Raw genomic sequence first — 20,855 nt, 5'->3', positions numbered from 1 at the left:
TCCTTATATTTTTATGTAGTACATTGTTTAGTCCTCATATTTTGAAAAATATATTATAAGATTCATATGTTTTGCCAATATTAACTCTTTGGTTCTTTTATCTATTTTTTTTTTTAGATTTTTAACTGAAAGATTTTAGCTTTCAAGACACCCATAGTACAATATAAAATGATCATATTACTCTATTATTTTCTATTTATACCAAATACAACGGTTAATAATCTAAAAAAATAGATAAAATGATCAAAGAGTTGATGTTAACCAAAGATAGGAACATTAAAAAAAATAGAGACTAATAAATTATTGGCCTAATACACAAATAACCCCCTGAACTTGTCCAAATATTGCAACTGTCCCCCTCAACTTTCAATTGTAACAACTTACCCCTTAAACTTGTTCAATTGTAAAACATAACCCCAAATTGGAAATTTTTTTACCCCGTACTTGAAGCAATCGTAAAAACGTTTCGCCAGATTCGTATCATGCTAGAGATCTGATTATCACACTCCACGAACGTTGCAAATTTTACATTTCACGTGTTTCTTCAATTACAGTCCATATCAACAATTTGAGGTTATATTTTTACAATTGGATAAGTTTAAGGGGTAAATTGTTACAATTAGACAAGTTCGAGGGGTAAGTTGTTACAATTGAAAGTTGGAGGGGGCAGTTGCAATATTTGGACAAATTGATGGGGTTATTTGTGTATTAAGCCTAAATTATTTACCCTAAAATTAATAATGTTTGAAAGTAAAAAAAACTTTAGTATCCTTCCAACAACTAAGACCTAACATAGGAAACAAAGGAAGAATTACTTCTATCTCTTCACCTTCACCTTCACCTTCACCTTCTATGGAGCTTATTGTATTTCTCTCTCCTCTCTCTTTGTAGGTTTTGTTCTTCCTTGTTAACGCTGCTCTTCCTCATTCAATTACTGTTTCCTTTCTTTCTAATTTGTCTTCATACATTTGCAGAATCTTCACTCTGTTCCCGCCTTCAACTTCCGTTCAGGAAGAAGACTCGCTCATTCTCAGGTGATTTGATTTCTCCTGTTCTCATCTGAAACAAAAAATCAAATTAACTGCAATAGTTTTGATTATCAGTTGTTCATTGCTTTATATTCAATTTTTGGTGTCATTTTCCCAAATTAGAAAATAAGAATGAACTTGGCATGATAGGTGTTTTCTTAGTTGAATTCGTATTGATTATCACTCAATTAAACATGTAAACATGATTTTGAAGAGGTTTGATTTTCTGTTGAGATGTTTTTGGATTGAATTTTTCAACAACTTGATTTCAATTTGGGATTCGATAATTTTGTATTGATGGCTAGGGATTGCTAAGCATTCCGGTACCTTCTTACTGCTTTCTATAAGATTCTCTTTAAACTGCTCGCTGAAAGCTTTCAAAAGCTATGTTGCACCTCTTCAATAGTGTTTCAGTGTTTCGTGTACCTCACAGGGATAGGGATATGAATTATCTCATGTTTGTTTTAGAGATAGGTTAGGAAGATAAGAGAGGGATACGTGTATCCCTCAAATCCTATACCCAAGAGGGGGTGGTACAAAGAGGTGGGATAAGCTCGTGCGATTTTAATAGGATGGAAAAGTCCATCTTATCCCTGAAATTAATGTTATGTAGTTTCAATAAGGTTAAAATAGTAAAATGTATTATTTTATCCCTATCAATATCCCACATACCAAACATTGAATAATAATTCTCGACTATCATATTTTTATACTTATTCCAACCATTTATCCTTATCCATATCCCTATCCCTATCCCAACCTTCATCCTTATCCATATCCAATAGAATACCAAACGCCCCGTTAACGTTAGAAATAATGTAATTTTACCTCTAATGTTAACAACCTTAGATAAGGACTAACTAACCACAAAAGGTACCTTGAAGGGTTAGGATTGCCTCATATATACAATTTAGCAATGTGATGTTCAACAGACTCCTCTCACGACCAATTCATTTGGTGCGTGAAATTAATATTAGTGGGTCCCAACATTGAAACATGGCTCTGATGCCATGGACGAATAGCAAATTTACCCTTAACATTGATAGTTTGGATCAATTGAGAAATAATTCATCAAACTGTATTCCCAGTCCTGAATTTCATCATAAAAAATGTGGAATCTATTTTTTAGAACCAACCAGGGGAATAAGAACAAAATATTTGTGTTTTATAATGATATCTGAAATTCAACCAACTTGCCAATGTTAGGGGCAAAATTGCACAATTTTAGACATTAGGGGTAAAACTGCTCTTGACTATCAACGTTAAGGTATTTTTGCACATTGTCCCTAATTTTTATTCCATAATTTCTAATTATTTCTATTTTCAGTTTACTGCTATATCAACTGTAGAGTATTATAAATACCAATTTTTTTATTACTATTATACTTTTAATTTTAGTAAATATGTCCCTATACTTTTTAACTTTTACACATTGGCCCCACGTTTTTGTTTCCTATATTTTTTAGAAATAACATTTTTCGGTATCCGGTTTTTGTATCCGTTTCGTGCAACATAGTTAGATGGCCATTATAGTTATAATAAGTCATATACCTGGTAGAGTTTGTCTTTGTCTTTGTCTTATTTTCAATTAGCTGTTTCATTAAGATAAAAATTTCTCATATTTTACCTGGACTAATCCTCCAAGTTCTTACAGGGAAGAAGCCTTTTCAATCCACAAAAGAAACAGCAAAGAAGTAGGCCAACTCGAAAAACTCGATCATTCACGAAAGATGAATCTCTAATTTCCAGTTCTCATACAATTCAGCAAGATAAGCCTCCTCCTCCTCCACTTGTTACTGCATTAAAAACATCAGCTGAGCAAAATGCAGCTAGTTTTCATTTTCCGGGGCATAACAGAGGCAATGCTGCACCATCGTCATTGACGAACCTCATTGGATTGAAACCTTTTATTCATGATTTACCGGAACTACCAGAGCTCGATAACCTTTTTTCGCCTGAGGGTCCGATTTTGGAAGCACAAAAGCTAGCTGCTGAATTGTTTGGATCGTCGGAAACATGGTTTCTTGTTGGAGGTACAACATGTGGAATCCAAGCTGCAATAATGGCAACTTGTTCGCCCGGACAACGTATAATTCTCCCCCGGAATTCACATATATCAGCTATATCTGGTTTGGTATTATCTGGAGCAATACCTAAGTACATTTTCCCAGAATATGATTGTTCTTGGGATATAACAGGAAAAGTTACTCCATCACAGGTGAGTCTATTGATCAATTAATAATTTTGGAAATCAAAGTGTTGTCGTATTCAACACGAGATTGTGAATGTATTTTCACCTCCATTTTTGTGACTCCTGGTTTTTTTTATCCTCTGCTCTTTACGGCCTAGGTTATGATATCAAACCTAGGATAGCCCGGTACCCTGCGGTACACATGTGATTCCTAGTGCACGGTTCTGCCCCGAGGTCCATGTAACGGATTTTCAAAGGGTTGCCACTAGGGTCCAAGTCCATTTTCTGTGACTTGTTTTTTTGCTTGGTATGGCCTAGCCGGGGTTTGACATCGAATTCAGGATACCCCCCTCATCCCGAGGAACACGTGGCAGATTTTCAAAGGGGTACCACTAGGGCTTGAGGCCGTTTTTGTGAGTTTTTTTTTTTTCTTTTTGCTCTGTACTATCCGACATCAAACTTAGGATATTGCAGAATCCCGATTCCCGAGGAACACATGGGACACCAGGTGGTCGGTCATGCCGATTTTCAAAGGGGTACCACCATGGCCCGAGGCCATTTTTGTGACAGTGTCTTTTTTTTTTTTTTTTTTTTTGCTTTGTACAACCTAGTCGGTGTCCTCCTGGAATCCGTGATATTCCAGTACCCCGAGTAGTGAAAGCCATGGTTTTATCCTAATTTGCAGCCTATTATGTATGATTGAGATGGTTATTATTTTATTTCAGGTGGAGAAAGCTATCAAAGTGTTAGAGATGGAAGATCAGAAACCAGCTGCAGTTTTTGTCACTTCCCCTACTTATCATGGTATATGCAGTAACTTGATTGAGATTTCACAGCTCTGTCATTCCTACGGGATTCCCGTAATCATCGACGAAGCACACGGAGCACATTTCGGATTTCATCCTCAATTCCCTCAACCAGCTTTGAAGCAGGGTGTTGATCTGGTTGTACAATCCACACACAAAGTTCTCTGCTCTCTCACTCAATCATCAATGTTACACATGTCCGGAAATATGATCGATAGAGAACGGATTTGCCGATGCCTTCAAACACTTCAAAGCACGAGCCCGAGTTATCTACTTTTAGCATCATTAGATGCTGCTAGAGCTCAACTTGGTGAAAATCCCAACGCTATATTCAACAAAGCAATGGAATTAGCCATTGAGGCAAAATGCCTCATTAATCAGATTCCAGGTATTACATTGCTTCAGCAACGAACCCGAACCCAAACTGAACTTCCCGCCATGGATCCATTGCGCCTCACTACTGGTTTTTGGCAGCTCGGTTTATCTGGTTATGAAGCAGATGATATCTTATGTAGGAATCATAACATTGTATCCGAGCTTGTTGGGGACAAACATGTTACATTCGCAATTAATCTCGGAACTCGTGAAGAACATGTTCGGAGGCTGATCACCGGACTGGAGGAATTATCTTTGCATAGAGAAACAAGAAATGTAAAGGTAAATGGTGGAGAATATGTACCTTTTGCTGATATTAGTATGAGTTTGAATCCGAGAGATGCGTTTTTCGCGAATAAAAGGCGAGTGAGTGTTAGAGAAAGTCTGGGAAAGGTATGTGGTGAACTTATATGTCCATATCCGCCGGGGATACCTATAACTGTTCCAGGTGAGATTATCACGGAACGGGCTATGGATTATCTGCTGGATGTTAAACGGAAGGGTGCTGTTATTACCGGTGCTTCGGATCCTTGTCTGACTTCCATAGTAATCTGTGATGTGTGAAAGGAATTGATAAGTGAATTTGCTGTTTTCACCTCATCTGAAAAAGATAGTAGAAAAATGCAGAACATGAGAGTATATAACATATGCATGAATATATAACATGTGTAGATACCCATTTTTATTCGGGACATTTTCAATAAAATTTTATTTGAATGTGCAACCGGGCGTGACAACATGTGTTAAAGGTTGTAGTAGAATTTGTTCCGTGGGATCTTCAGTAGCCTATGTTGCGCGGATACGGAAACGAATACCGAAAAACGTAATTTCTAAAAAACATAAGAAATGGAAACGTGCGGAAACTTGTAAATATTAAAAATATAGGGTATATTTATAAATGTTAAAAATATAATAATATATTTAAAAGAAAAAGAAGAAAGAACAAAATGAAAAAAGTCCAGACTCAATCGAGATTCAAGAGGTAAAAATTATATAGGAGAAAGAAATATAAATTCTTTAAATTGAAGAATATAAGGAACAAATTATCAGTTAAATAGAAAGTTTCAATTTTCCTAATCGAATTGCAAAATAGAAAGTTTCAATTTCCGGAATTTTAGTCGAAATATGCAGAGGAAACTGTTTAAAAATTGAGAGACGCGTTTCATATTTTGGATAATTAAAGACACGTTTTGTATCCGTTTTTTAGAGTTTCCGTTTCTCACATCTGTCAGAAACGGTGAAACGCTAATCATGGAAAGTTTCTGTGGTTCATAGTCAGTAGCTAATTTGAGTTCATGTGTTTAGAGAAAACACACCTTAGAGAAAACTCACATTCAGCATAGCAATATGCATAAATATATAACATGTGTAGATACCCATTTTTATTCGGGACATTTTCAATAAAATTTTATTTGAATGTGCAACCGGGCGTGACAACATGTGTTAAAGGTTGTAGTAGAATTTGTTCCGTGGGATCTTCAGTAGCCTATGTTGCGCGGATACGGAAACGAATATCGATAAACATAATTTCTAAAAAACATAAGAAATGGAAACGTGGGGAAACTTGTAAATATTAAAAATATAGGGTATATTTATAAATGTTAAAAATATAATAATATATTGGGTAAATTTCAAATAAAACCCTTGTGGTTTCACTAATTTTCAGATAAATGACTGTGGTTTACTTTTTGTCAAAACGAGGATTGAAGTTTTCAACTTTAGCAAAATAAACCACAGTCCTTTATCTGAAAATTAATGAAACCACAAAGGTTTTATTTGAAGTTTACCCTAATATATTTAAAAGAAAAAGAAGAAAGAACAAAATGAAAAAAGTCCAGACTCAATCGAGATTCAAGAGGTAAAAATTATATAGGAGAAAGAAATATAAATTCTTTAAATTGAAGAATACAAGAAACAAATTATCAGTTAAATAGAAAGTTTCAATTTTCCTAATCGAATTGCAAAATAGAAAGTTTCAATTTCCGGAATTTTAGTCGAAATATGCAGAGGAAACTGTTTAAAAATTGAGAGACGCGTTTCATATTTTAGATAATTACAAACACGTTTTGTATCCGTTTTTGAGAGTTTCTGTTTCCCACATCTGCCAGAAACGGTGAAACGCTAATCATGGAAAGTTTATGTGGTTCATAGTCAGCAGCTAATTTGAGTTCATGTGTTTAGAGAAAACACACCTTAGAGAAAACTCACATTCAGCATAGCAATTTTATGGGGGCAACTCACATCCATGGTCACTTAACTTTATCCAATTTAACATTATGGTCACTGAATTTTAATTCTTAACGTTATGACCATTGAATTTTATATTTTTTTAATACTGGTGGTCACTCAGTTTAAACTAACTCATCAAAATGTCCGTTAACGATCCCAAAATGAAAATAGGGTTAATTACAAAAAACTACCATGTGGTTTCGCCGATTTGCGATGTGGTACCTGTGGTATTTTTTTATTACAAACAGATACTCGTGGTTGACACCGTTACCAAAATCGCGGAAACGGCCAAAATTCTGTCAAATTGCTGATGTGGCATAGGGGTATTTTAGGAAATTAGAATTTTTAATTTTTTTTTTAATTTTTTTCTTCTATCTCCTCCTTCGTCTTCTTCTTCTCCTCCCTTTTCTTCTTCTCCTCCTTCTTCTTCTTCTCCTCCTCCTTCATTTTCTTCTTCTTCTCCTCCCTTTTCTTCTCCTCCCTTTTCTTCTCCTTCTTCCTCCTCTCTTCTTTTCTTCTTCCTATTTTTTTCTTTTTAGTTTTTTCGTTTTTTTTCGTCTAATTTTTTATTTCTGGAAATTCCAGAAACCTGGAATTTCCAAACGTGACGATTTCTGGAAATTCCAGATTTCTGGAATTTCCCGATTTCTGGAAATTCCAGATTTCTGGAATTTCCATAAATCTAAAAAAAAATTAGAAGAAAAACAGAAAAAGAAAAAAATAGAAAGAAGAAGAAGAAAAGGGAGGAGGAGGAGGAGGAGAGAGAGAGAGAAGTCAACAAAAAAGTCAAAAAAAGTAAAAAAAAAATCTGTTTCCGAAAATACCCCTGTAATTTAACAGTCAATTTTCCGTTTCCTTGATTTTGGTAACGGTGTCAACCACGAGTACCTGTTTGTAACAAAAAATACCACAGGTACCACATCACAAATCGACGAAATCACAGGGTAGTTTTTTGTAATTAACCCATGAAAATATTCAAGAATTGAAGTTGTTCAAAATGACATTTATTATAAAACCACATTTTTTATTTTCCAAAATCACATTATTTAGAGTTTTCTCTCTCTAAAAATTATAAAGTCCAGTAGCCATACCGTTAAAGAATTGAAGTTCAGTGGCCACAATATTAAAATTGGTAAAGTTCAATCATCATAGGTGTAATTTGCCCCAATTTTATGAGTTCAGTTTTATACATAATGGGTTTATGTAAATTAGTAAGTAAATGATGCAACCTTATTTTTTTTATTGAAAGATTTTTTATTTTTGCATATTACGTGATGTACAGTTTTTATCTTGTTTCACAATTTTGTATATAATTTTGCACAAAAATGACGGAGAGAGAAAGATATGATCAATGGAGAGATCAAAGAGAGAGAAAGAAGAGAAAAAGTACGAGTGACATGAAATTATGTTGGGTATTTTTTGTTAAAATGATGGTTGAATACTAAATTATGAAATGAGATAAATGTATAGATCCTAATGATTCAGATCTAACAATGAATGATCAAATTCATTTGATCTCGTAAAGTATTTTTAGAAATACAACATTAAAGACCTCATAAAGTATTTGTAGAAATACAACAATTAAACAGTGTTAGAAAAAAAAAATACAGACACTAATAAAATGACAGTGTTAGATGAAAAAAAATACAGACACTAATAAAATGTTAGAGCTAAATCTGCGACTCCTTTAAATTTGATCCTTACCCCAGATATTTTTTTTAATAAAATTACCAAATATTTAACAGAAAATGTACGGAAAATATTAAAACATTTTTCATACATTTACCATTAAATAAAGCTAGATCAAGAATAATAAAAACTGAGACTTTCATTTCACAGATGTTAAATTAAATAAACCATAACCTTATATTGATAGAGCAAAACATGATGGGAGCAAGAACAAGATTCAGTCACTAAAAAGGGCTTGTAAATGCCGATTACGTTATGAAAATATAGCTGTACATATTTTACGACAGACTCCGCCTTGCTCGTTTCTCCGCCGATTGATCGAACGGAGGAGAAATCGGGATATGGAAGGACGGTGGAGGTGGAAGTATGGACCTACCGAGCTGCAGTGTTGTACATTCATCTGGACTAGCCCATGATAGGGGACTTGGAGCTGTACAAAGAAAATCCAACGATCATAAATTACGATCGAATACCTATTTTCAGGTCATTATACATTAGATTTTTATTTTATTTGGACTTTAATATTAGTATAATATAGAATTCGAGAGCTTTTATGTCACCAAATAAAGTTTAGAGCATATAATATTAATAGCGGTATAGTTTAGATGACGTGGATGTATTGAGTCAATTACTGATATAACTTTTTTTTTTCCCAAGGCCGGCCAGCCTGGGGACAAAGTATTAAGCCGCTCAATCTATGTTGCACGGAAACAGAAAGGATTAAAGCACTATTTTGGCCCTTGTATTGCGGTATCCAAAATCTTGTCATTTGCCTCAGAGGTATTCCCGTAGGTAAAATTAAACAAATTATTGTTTTTAATATTTCTTTTCTGTATAAACTTAATATGCGGATAAATAAGAAATTAATTTTTTTTCTTATTTATCCATATATTAATTCTATATGTGAAAAAAAAATTAAAACAATTACCATGTGTAATTGTCACGTGTCCAATATTATGTCACGTGGTAAGAATTAACAAACCAGGTAACTTTTCATCCAAAATGAGTTAAATATTACCTAAGCGAATACCTCCCGAGAAATGTTACCAAGTGATATCATAGGGGGCAAATGACAATTTTTTTATACCATAGGGGCCAAATATGTCCTTATTCCAAACAGAAATGGAAAATGAAACAGAAACAAGCACCGGGAAATGTTATTTCTAAAAAATATAATTGGAAAATGAAATAGAAACGAACACCGAGAAACGTTATTTCTAAAAAAATCTAGCTAGAAAATGGGAATAGAAACGGACAACAAACACGAAATGCAGAAACGCTACGTGCAACATAGGGCTCAATCATGTGGCCTAGGACAACTTTACGAATAGACTAGCTTTGATTAGAGTCAGCTCACATTGTGAATGCTTCTGCTAGCAACCTCTTGTCAGACAAACCAAATTAATACTCAAAATAAAAACAAAGCTCCTAGAATTTCAAGGCTTAAAAAGATGAAAAATTCATCTGACAATACAACACCGTCTATCGGTGGGCGATACATAAGCCCTGTCTTAAGTCCTTATGTGATCTCCATGTCTCCCCTAACGGATCCAGGATTAACTGATAGGGGTGTTTATGGTGGTCTACCATGATTTATGGATGCTAAATTGATATCTTTTATTAGGTGTTTTTACATAAAAAAAAAAATTAGAGCCTCCTATATAATTTCAATGAAATTTTCGACGTTTCCCGGTGACCAATGGGTGTTCAAGCCCCCTAGCTCCCCCTCGATCCATCCCTGCCCGTGACTGCGGGTTGCTTGTAGATACACTTCTATCCCTAAATAAATTCATGCATTCAAAGATAAGAGTTTATATACAAGAACGAGGATAGAATGTGGACATATACGCCTAAACATACGTTCACATTTGTTCATACTAAAATGCTGCCCTTAAGTTGGAGCATAGGTAACAATCATATCCAGCTTGTTACAGATATAGGTAACCCGACAAAGCTTTAGTAAAGACAACGGCTAGTTCTTAGATGAGATAAACCAAATAAAGTAACGAGAGATTGTCACTGGAAATATAGAAACGAGACCAGAAGAAGTGACCGGAGGCTGAGATGTGGTCAGACAAAAACACAACTCCAGTCAAGGTGGAGTTAAGAGTGGTTGGAAGACCCAAAAACTAACTATTATCTTAGGCAGACCGGAAAGTGGTTGCTCTTTAGGGGAGAGCCAAAACTGGCAAACCCGAAAGCGATTACTCTCTAGTTCAAACAAAGTGAAAAATTGAATTGTTCTGCGCATCCTAGACCCGAAATAAGAATAGAAAAAGGAACATATTTAATTTCTAAAAACTCAAACATAGAAAAACAGGGTTAAATGCACGGTTGGTTATCTCAAAATGGTCACTCAACTTCAATTTGTCTGAGTGACTTCAAGAGTAAAACACACCGAAAAAGTGACGTTGTTGCCACATCAGTGGTGGTCAACTTTCATTGCTGACCAAAACGACACGTGACTTCTACCTAGATGACACGGGGCTTCCACCTAGTTGACAGAAACGACACGTGTCACCTAGGTGGCATCACGTATCGTTTTAGTCAGCTAAGTGGCAGCCACATATTTCGGTCAACAGTGAAAAGATTACTAGTGCTGCGTGGAAGCCACATTATATTTCTAGTGCCTTTTTGGTCTTGAATTTTACCAATGGTGAATTTAACGCATCGAAAACACAATTTTAGACCCAGAAGCTCAACTGAGCTCTGATACCAAAGACAAAAACTACTCCAATTCATAAATTGAAAGAAAAAGAATTTATTTTACAAGAACTAACCCCTATAATTGCTCCTTAAAATTCCTCTATTACAGCTAACTACGTTAATATTATTCATACTATAACAATTCTTAGCCAACGAACAAGTTTGAGAACCTGAACAGTTAAACCATTTTTATCAATCATATAATCAGTGTTGCACAGAAACTCCTATTCAGTAGCGGGTTTTTTCTGTGTTTCGTGTACTTCTCCGTTCCAGTTTTGTTTCCGTTCCCGTTCCATTTCCTAGCTATGCTTTATTTAGAAATAATGTTTCCCGGTGTCCGTTTCCGTGCAACATAGTTTTCAGTTTGTGAAAAATTTCAGTTTAAGACTAAACGCTAATAGATTATCCTATAATTGCTCCCTAAAATTCCTTGATTACAGCTATGTTAACATTTATTCATAATATAACAATTCTTAGGAGCGGCCTCTTGGCGCAACGGTAAACGTTGTTGTCGTGTGACCAAGAGGTCACGGGTTCGAGTCTTAGGAGCGGCCTCTTGCCAGATAAATTGGCAGGGGAAGGCTTGCCCCTAGTACACCCTTGTGGTGGGACCCCTCCCCGGACCCTCGCTCAGCGGGGACGCGTAGTGCGACGGGGCCGCCCTTTTTTTTTTTTTTTATAACAATTCTTAGCCAACGAACTACTTTGAGAACCTAAATAGTTAAACCATTTTGATCAATCATATAATCAGTGTTACACAGTGCCAGATATTAATATGAAGTGGACCTGTTTTTAGTTCAACTGGTTCCATGACACACGGAAACTCCTATTCAGTAGCGTTTCTGTGTTTCGTGTCCTCCGTTCCAGTTTTGTTTCCGTTTCCATTTCCTAGCTATGTTTTATTTAGAAATAATGTTTCCCGTTGTGAAAATTTCAGTTTAAGACTAAAAGCTAATAGATTCTCCTACATACCTTCACCCTCAAGAGGCAAAGTTGTTTGATTGGCTTGACGCTTTCTCACATAGTTTTCCTGTAAAGGCTTCGGGATTTGGAACGAAAATCGTGAGATAGTTACACCATCTTCTTGGTACTCTGGATGATCTGTCAAGTACCTGCAATATAAGAGTTTTAACATCTAGGTCATGTATGTAAGAACAAACAAAATGTTACAAAAAACACGAAGAATGCTCAATTTAACATACTTTTGGACCTCAACCATTGATCGAAGTCTCTTGCCCGACGGTGCTTGATAGTACCTACAATATTACAGGCAGAGAAATTGACTATGACTAGATAGAAGATTACTGATAATAGGAAGTATAAACATACCGGAAAGGACACATACACATCTGCAAATCTGGTACTTCCTTCACCTCTGATTCGTAACAGCCGCTGCCACCCACGTGGGGGCTGAGCTATATTGGGCTTATCAATTGCCCAAAGCCTGCTGTCATCTTGATAAATGTCAGCTGGAACATCACATGATATATCAGGGCGCCACTCGCTAGCAGTTTCGCAAAAGAAAGGCTGCTCTAGAATATGTTCACGTATTGCTTCGTATTTTTCTTTTGTTGGGATGAGTCTCCATTTAAAACATTTGGCACACTGAACAGAAAAAGCCCCAACAGATGGCAAGACTCTAGGAGGCATATTGAAACCTGGGCATCTCGAAACTGTTTGGGGTTCATGCCGGATTGGTTGAACAAAAGGTTGAATTTCACTGGCACCATTAGCCACCGGATCATAAAGTACCAACTGCTTAGAGGAATCTCCAGCAGATTGATCATCTAAATCCTTTGTTTCCGGGGATTCATCCTCAGATGAAGAAGAAACTTCGATTGGCTGCTGAATTTTTCCATCTAGGAAACCACTAAAACTTGAACTAATGCCGATATTTGGTTCCTTCTTCACCGACACCGAAGGATTAATAGGATGTGACTGCATCTGGATAAATCTCAACCACCTAAAGTATAAAAAAAAAATAAGGAAGAATACATGAATTAAAATTTGCCTGCTAGTCAAGAAAAAAGACTTGAAAATACATCTAAAATAAGAGGGGGAAGCCACGAATCAAGGATCAATTTGGCAGGCAAATTCAATTTAGCCTAAATTTGGGCTAATTTGTCAAATATTACCAACTTCGGGACTGAGTTGATACCTAAACTTTCGATTTGGGCTAAACTGGACATGTCTGCCAACTTTAGGGCCAAATTGACCCTTAATTTGGGAAGCCACATACCAAAAGGGAAAAGTATAAATAATAAGACCTAAGAAATCCTCTCAGATTCTCAATATGTTTCTAATGGTTTCTGAGAATTAATTCAACACAAAATAAGTTGAATATGAAGACAACAAGCGGAAGAACATAATATGATAATACTAATTAGTGATTACATTAAATAATTCCAATACATCAAACCCACCAAAGGCATTTTAACAACTGTTGAGGAACTAAACAATAAGGATAGAGAACATGCTAATACAGGGGGAAAAATGGAAGACACCATTGGGCGTAAGGAATTAAGGGTCTATAAGCGAAGGAAGAAACAGAAAGAGAAGTAGCTAGCTGGCAAGTTAGTGATTCCTAGGGGTATTTAGGGGGAAAGTAGTTACACCTAGGATGTGAATATTGGAGGCTAAGTTTGAAAAAACCTTCCTCGCCTGGTTCCCCACAGGAAGGAGAACCTTCCCTCTCTATCAATAGAACCTCTGCAAAGATCAGGAGTGTAGAGATAACAAAACTTGCCTCCCACTCCCATACCCAACAAACTAGTATTCATGTAGTAGTAGCCAATCTCCAGCTCATTCAAAACTCGGACATATAACTAACTTTTTCCCCACTAACACTGGTGTAAATAACCTGCCTGCTTTGCTTGCATTACTGATGATCGTCTTCTTCTTCCTCTAATGAACAATATATTTCTTTGGGCTAGATGTTTTATGTTTTAGAATTCCATCATCTTGGGCCCGTTCTCTATCAAGCATCAGTTATTCAAGAACCAAACATACAATTTAGCCAAGCAAAAGAAAATGTCGTGATCAATTTTCCAGAAAGATGCTACTTTAAATTGTAAGATGCAATTCTACTACGGGTGTAATATTTACGGAACCTCAAATGTGATGCCTAAGGACTTATAACTGCTTACTCAAAATCTTTACTTTCAGATTACTCTCTATCCCAAAACAGCATAAGATTGAAAAGCTTATTATTGATAGACCTATCAATACATAATTTGAATTACAGAGCATTATACTTCCCAAACTATAGCATGTTATACAATTTTGGACTCAAAACATTCATGAGCAATTTACATCCCAAAAACAGTAGACTTCCTCTCAATGCCATCATGGAGTTCAATGTTCTTTTATATCGCAACAGAAGATACCGGTTTCCCGTCAAGCTGTCTTTTGGGCCTTGTTAATTCAAGCAATTCACACAAGTTCCTTTCATAAATGTCATTCTGCTATGTTTTAACCAAACACTCTGTCATGGAACCAATTGAACTAAAAGCTCAAGCTAATAGTTAAGGCCCAATCTTGGATCTCATACTAATCTCTGACACACTCAAGGTTTTGGAGAGGTAGAAGAATATAGATATACTAGATTTTGAAATGCACTTCTGAGAATTACTCCAATTACTCTAACTTCTCTATCCTATCAGGAGAGGCACACCTTAGCCCTTCTTTGAAATTTAAACCCATAGCCTCTGATGGATCATTCCTTTCTAACAAGCATGTTTCAAATTTTCAAACTACTGAGAACTATTGCACCATTTACCCTTTCCTAATTTAATGGTAAGTGTTATATGATAATACTTTGATGTTAAACATGATTAAACTAACCTATCCTTTTAGACAAACATAAAAAGGGACCTTAAGGAAATACAGCAGCTCACCCTTCCTACAGTTCGGTTCCTTCAGAATTACGTAATACCAAAAATGCTCAGTTTCCTGTTCTTCGTTTTTCCATCAAAATGGTGGAATAAAAACTTTTGGAAACACAAACTCAAGATCAAAGCATAGCTACTTCTAGTATCATTGTGTGAAACCATGAGAATCAGTGATATCACTATGTTTTGCAAATTATATTTTCCCCTAAAGCACCTAACCAATACTTAAAAACCATCAACATGTGAATTGTGATGCTAAAAGATGTATTGCAGCATGTATTGAACAAGAGACGGGTAGAAGAAACAGAATCCAAATCCAGAATACAATAATAAAGTCTTTCAACAAGCAATAACAGCTAACCTGCTTTGATTATGTAAGCGAAACCAAGCTATCCCCTCTCTTGAATAGCATAATTAGATAATTGACATTTTCAGAATCACTCCAGACTTTCACAAAGCAGACAATAACCTGCTGATTGAAAGCAATAAACAAGCAAAATAATCAATCAGCAATTGATTAGCAACAGAATTTCAAAATACGAAATCACAGAATTAAATAACTACTTGATCCTTAAAGTGAGCATACAAGCCACATTGGTCTCTAAAGTCACAAAAAGGTCAATCTACCCATTATCTAATTAATTAATAGCCAATTTCACCCATTTATACAGCAAAAAAAGCCTGATATACACGCACAGGAGAAAAAAAATAGATCGAATACTAATTTAACCTTTTAAACGAAAACACAGGCTAATATAATCTTCAAAGTGCAAACATAGAACCAAACTGACCCCTAAATGAAAAAGGAGGCAAAATTGATGATGCATTTGAGGCAATTTGAATATCGAAGTGAAAATATTGAAACTAAAATACGGGGCCAAAATATGCCAAAGACGACAAAGTAGTGGTTTAGATGGTGATGCATAACTTTTACTGTATAAAAAGATGAAATCGGTTATTAATCTGAGATCATAAATGAGTTTACTTCTTTTTCCGATTTTATAAACTGATTTCGCCAAATTAGTACCTAATCCGTCTTCTTCAATGCACATTAACATGATTTAATTTCTTCAAGTCCTAAAGTCGAAAAGAATACTTTAAGATCTAAGATCTGCATTAAAAAATCTGAAACAACAATCATTATATGCAAATCTACATAAATCTTGGCAACAAAATCTCAAAATAACTAACTAAAAACTTGTTTTGAAAAATTTAAACACCATGACAACGAAGAACAATCACTGTAAATTAGCTTTCTCACAAACAGCTTCCTAAGTAAATAAAAAAAAAAATCGAAAAACAAAATGCATGAAATATAACGATCACTATCTGTTAATAATCAGTTCAAATTTAAAGTTTCCTTCCACTAACATTTCTCGAAAACATAAACAAGCTTTTTAATCAAATAAAAGAACATGACATGATGATGAAAAGCAACAGGAGATGATTCTAGCTAAGAAAAACAAAGATATTACAGTGATCTAAAGGAGATGGAAGAAAAAAAGAAAAGTTAGAAGTTTCTAAGAAAATTACAGTATGAGGCGTTAGATCGTGCGGCTGAGCGAAGTTTGAATGTGACTCTGGATATTCCAGGTTCCGTCTTCTCCCTGGTTCTCCTCGGAAGAGAGAGAGAGAAGAACCAATATATTGAAAAGAGAGAAGCCTTTAACCGGACGAAACCAAACTAATTCTAAATCTGTCTATATTTATATTCAAGTACATCCTTTTTTTTTAATGGGATAACGTGCAAATTTATATTATTGGAAGATGTAGGGTGGCTCGGCGTTCGGTTTGATAAAAATAAATTGACCGTATTTGGCTTGATTTTGAGCACGGTAAAATTAGGTATGAAAGTTAGGTTCATGAATAATTTCGGTTACAATGTTTATAGATACGTTCATGAATTTGAGCACGGAAAAATTAGGTAAGAAAGCTAGGTTCATGAACAAATCAATTACAGTGTTTATAAACACGTGTGTGAAAATAATAATGTTTTTATAAAATAGAAAAGGCAAGATAATATTTTTTATAAACTATATAGTTTATGTTAAAGAAATTTCAAATTAACAAAATTAATGAGTTTTTGCGAACGGAGTTTTTGAACAAAATTAACGAACTGTTTGCGAGTAACTCATGAACAGAATATTGAGTTCTAGTTTGAGCTCGTTCATTTTTTGACGAGCTGGGCATGAGCATGCCAAAACTTGGCTCAGCTCGATTACAGTCGTGTATATGATATGGTAAAATCTTACCCTAACATTTTCAAGTAATTTGGCGAGCAGGTCACGAACAAAATATTAAGCTCGTCAATTTTTTGACAATCCGAGCACGAACAGATCAAAACTCGACTCTATTACAGTTATATATATGATATGGTAAAATTTACCCTAACGTTTCTAAGTAATATTAATTTGATCTTTATGTGATAGAAAATTTGAATGGACTGATTTGATTGTAATGTCATATCAGATCTTTCAAACAAATATATCAATAAAGTTTAAGTAGCGTATATTTTAGCAGATTGTTTTAATAATAACTTAATAAATATTTTAGCAATTTTGGTGATTAACATATACGACTTAATTGGTTAACACTTTAGCATTTTTTCCCCCGTAAATGTGTTTGGAACATTCGATGTGATAATTAAATAACGTGTTAAATAATGGTAAATCAGTATGTTAAAAAAAGTGTAAGATATGAGTAAAATCGATCTTACTTATTGATAACAGTCTCATTATTATCAGTACATGTGTCTCAATCTCCTTATCTCATATTTGTCCGAAAATGATGGAAACCATTCGATCTCCTCTAACAATACGTCTCTCGCCCTTTGACACGTGGACCAATGAGAGTGATTCCAAGTCTTACTTGGACTACATCCCATAGCCACAAAATAGAATACGACTTATTCTCTATATGTCCAGCTATCATCTGAAACGATCACAAACAAAACTCTCTATAAATATGTCTCGGACCCTCATTGCGTATATACTTACATTCTAGACAAATATACACGATTTAGAGATTCATTTGACTTTATTATCAGAGTGAGGTCGTCTGTCAATGACTTCTCTCTGACATTTTCTCTATCTTACCTCATGTATCAGAATGACTGCATTGAGCCTCATAATTGTTGGGTTTTCTTAGTTAAAAAATATTAAATTTGGTTAGGGTTAAAAAATAAAATCTATTATTTTCTATTTATATTTAATTTAAGAATTAAAACTATTTTAATTTCTTATTATTTGTTTTAACTAATTAAAAATTAATCTAATGAGAGTGATTTCGAGTCCTACTTAAACTACATGTTGTAGGATTCGCCCACAATTTAGGCAATCCATCACAAAGTAGAATACGACTTATCCTCTATATGTTCAGTTGTCGTATGAGGTGATCACGGGCAAAACTCCCTATAAATATGTCTGGGACACTCATTACCAATGTACATACTTACATTCTAGACAAATATAAATAGAGAGTGTATATTCACCTAGAGATCCATCTGACTTTATCATTGGAGTGAGGTCGTCTGCCAACAGTCTCTCTCTGACTTTTTATTTGTCTTGTCTCAAGTATCGGAATGCCTACATCTACACTCGGAATATATACAATCAGAATCAACAATATCATTTCTAAAGATTAGGAGTAAAATTTTGGGTAAATCTACACTTCTTAAAAGTGACAGTAAATTTGAAATTTATCCGTTTGTTACTTAAAAAAAATATATATCTAAGAAAATTATATTTTTTCTATAAATTTTGTGAAAATAAATTGTTGAAAGAAATTATTCCCAAAAACCATATGAGTCAAATTTAGACCTTACAATAGTGTTCACATGGTCCATGGACCCTAATGACCATAGTGAATTTGGTCATTCACCGTTAAATGTAGACTGATTACTATATCTAAAGTGAGTGATCATCAGGGTTCATGTGAAAAATACTGTTAGACCTTATCCATCTTTTTTTATTGAAAGAAATACATTTGAGATTTTTTTTTCTTTCTATAAACTCATCTTGAATTAAACAAACTTAATAAACATTCAAAGTTTAGATCATCCATTTTAACTAACACCAATAATAGTTCCTTTTATATACATTAGAAGTCAACAAATATATATATGAGTTAATTGAAAAAAAAAACTTATGGTTATACAATTTTACCAGATAGAAGACTATGGTATTTTTTTTTCTTTCAAAACGATGACTATGCTTGTCGATATTTACAAATCGAAGACTTTTGGATTAATATTGCTAAATTTGACCATTAAAAACCTCAAAATAAAAAATTTTAAGAATCAAAGTTGTTAAGTATCACATCTACTATGGAAAAACATTTTTTATTTTTCAAAATCATCATTTTTTGAGTTTTTCGCTCTAAACATTAGCGTTCTCTCACCTCACTAAACAACACCTAAATGACGATGACCATGAATATTCACATGGGCCTTAATGACTATGCACTATTTGGTCATTCACCGTTAGATCTAGGCTTATTAAATCTAAGCCGCATGATGCTTTGAATCTCCATCTTAGGATTCTAATAAGCCTAGATCTAATGGTGAATGACCAAATAGTGCATGGTCATTAAGGTCCATGTGATCAAAACCGATGACCTCAAAACTAAAAAGTTGAAGAATTAAAGTTGCTTATAATATCATTAAGTTCTTGAAAATTTTCATTTTGAAATCGTTAACAGTCAAATTTGGCAATATCAACCAAAAAGTCCTCGATTTACAAATAGCGACAAGCATAATCATTGTTTTGATAATAAAAAATACCATAGTCGAGTGTAACCACGTGATTTCTTTTGGAATTAACCCTATATATATATATATATATATATATATATATATATATATATATATAAACATTTTTTATAAAAACTTCAATTTTTTTGTTTGTTCGCATTTTGCTTTAAAACAAATGGCACTCTCATAATTTATTTAGCTCAAATTTAAATTAATTGGTATTTTCAGGTAATTGGTCATAATGTTAACTCATCTTCAAATCATCCATCTATACTGGTCAGTTAACCAACCCCATTAAAATTAATTTGGTATGTTAACTATTTGATCAGTTTTTAAAAAACATTAATCATACATCAGTCCATTAAATTTGATTAACCTTTTATTTCGGTTTCTAACATTAGTAAATAAAAATAAAAATAATTCTAATTTTAATTGTGAGTTGGACAACGGCTCAATATCGAGTTGAAGAGATTAATGACGGACAAAGAGATGTACGGGCATTGTGTCTGTGTAGGCTATGGACTAGAGAGTGAAAGAGACGAAGAAAGGGACGACATAAACTAGAAATGATGACCTAAATAAAAATATGATTGAAAACATGTGTATGGATTGTATAAATAAAAAGTATTTATTTTTATTTATCAAGACGATAATAGATATTTAACTTATATTTTAATTCGTATAGCATAAACTAAATTAGTTTATCTCATTTCTATTTAGTCAACAAATATTATTTTACCAGAGCCAATAGTGGAAAGAAAAGCAAAATTATTTTCCCTTTGTACTAAAATTTTATAATTTGTTTTATATACAAAACAAAAGATATATCAGATACCGTCTATATCTTACTTTGAAAAAAAATAACCAGTATATAAGCTAAGTAGGTAACTAATTACTAATTAATATAGTTAGATAATATATAATTATATATATAAAAATATAAATAAATATTTTTTTTTAGATTTAATTAACATTCGAGCTGTTTTTGGAATACCGAAAATGGTAATCATTAACCACTATTCTATTCTATTCATGAAAAAATGTAGCTAAAAGAAAATAAATAAATTCATGAAAAAGTAAAAGGAACTACTATTCTATTCTCTTAATTCGGGGACAGTTGAAGTTTCGGTTTTCTTCTCGATGTTCGAACCTTCAACGCAAAAAACGATTATGAATTATGATCTATGTTGC

The 20,855-nt window shown here is 34.0% G+C and overlaps 2 protein-coding genes across 5 annotated transcripts; one reads left to right on the top strand and one right to left on the bottom strand.

The window, feature by feature from the left end:
• Nucleotides 1–786: 786 nt before the first annotated feature.
• Nucleotides 787–5,118, top strand: LOC136234706 (uncharacterized). The gene is made up of 4 exons (XM_066024179.1): nucleotides 787–864; nucleotides 975–1,034; nucleotides 2,683–3,246; nucleotides 3,945–5,118. Exons 1-4 carry the CDS (start codon nucleotides 853–855, stop codon nucleotides 4,962–4,964), a joined length of 1,656 nt encoding a protein of 551 aa, XP_065880251.1. The 5' UTR covers nucleotides 787–852; the 3' UTR covers nucleotides 4,965–5,118.
• Nucleotides 5,119–8,439: 3,321 nt separating this feature from the next.
• On the bottom strand, nucleotides 8,440–16,607 carry LOC136200629 (methyl-CpG-binding domain-containing protein 2). Of its 4 annotated transcripts, none has more exons than XM_065991039.1 (7): nucleotides 16,448–16,607; nucleotides 15,276–15,386; nucleotides 13,855–13,998; nucleotides 12,370–12,987; nucleotides 12,227–12,280; nucleotides 11,997–12,136; nucleotides 8,440–8,748 (listed from the first exon to the last, which is right to left on the bottom strand). In XM_065991039.1, exons 4-7 carry the CDS (start codon nucleotides 12,966–12,968, stop codon nucleotides 8,597–8,599), a joined length of 945 nt encoding a protein of 314 aa, XP_065847111.1. In that variant the 5' UTR covers nucleotides 12,969–12,987; nucleotides 13,855–13,998; nucleotides 15,276–15,386; nucleotides 16,448–16,607; the 3' UTR covers nucleotides 8,440–8,596. The 4 variants fall into 4 exon arrangements, with proteins under 4 accessions (XP_065847111.1, XP_065847110.1, XP_065847109.1 ...); XM_065991038.1 differs by having other exon boundaries at nucleotides 15,276–15,383; nucleotides 16,448–16,606; XM_065991037.1 differs by lacking the exon at nucleotides 13,855–13,998.
• Between the last annotated feature and the right edge of the window lie 4,248 nt (nucleotides 16,608–20,855).

This window comes from Euphorbia lathyris, chromosome 7 (assembly GCF_963576675.1).
Source record: "Euphorbia lathyris chromosome 7, ddEupLath1.1, whole genome shotgun sequence".
NCBI classification, from domain to species: domain Eukaryota; kingdom Viridiplantae; phylum Streptophyta; class Magnoliopsida; order Malpighiales; family Euphorbiaceae; genus Euphorbia; species Euphorbia lathyris.
Note: the sequence above shows the minus strand (reverse complement) of the source record. Positions and strands in the feature narration are given on the sequence as shown.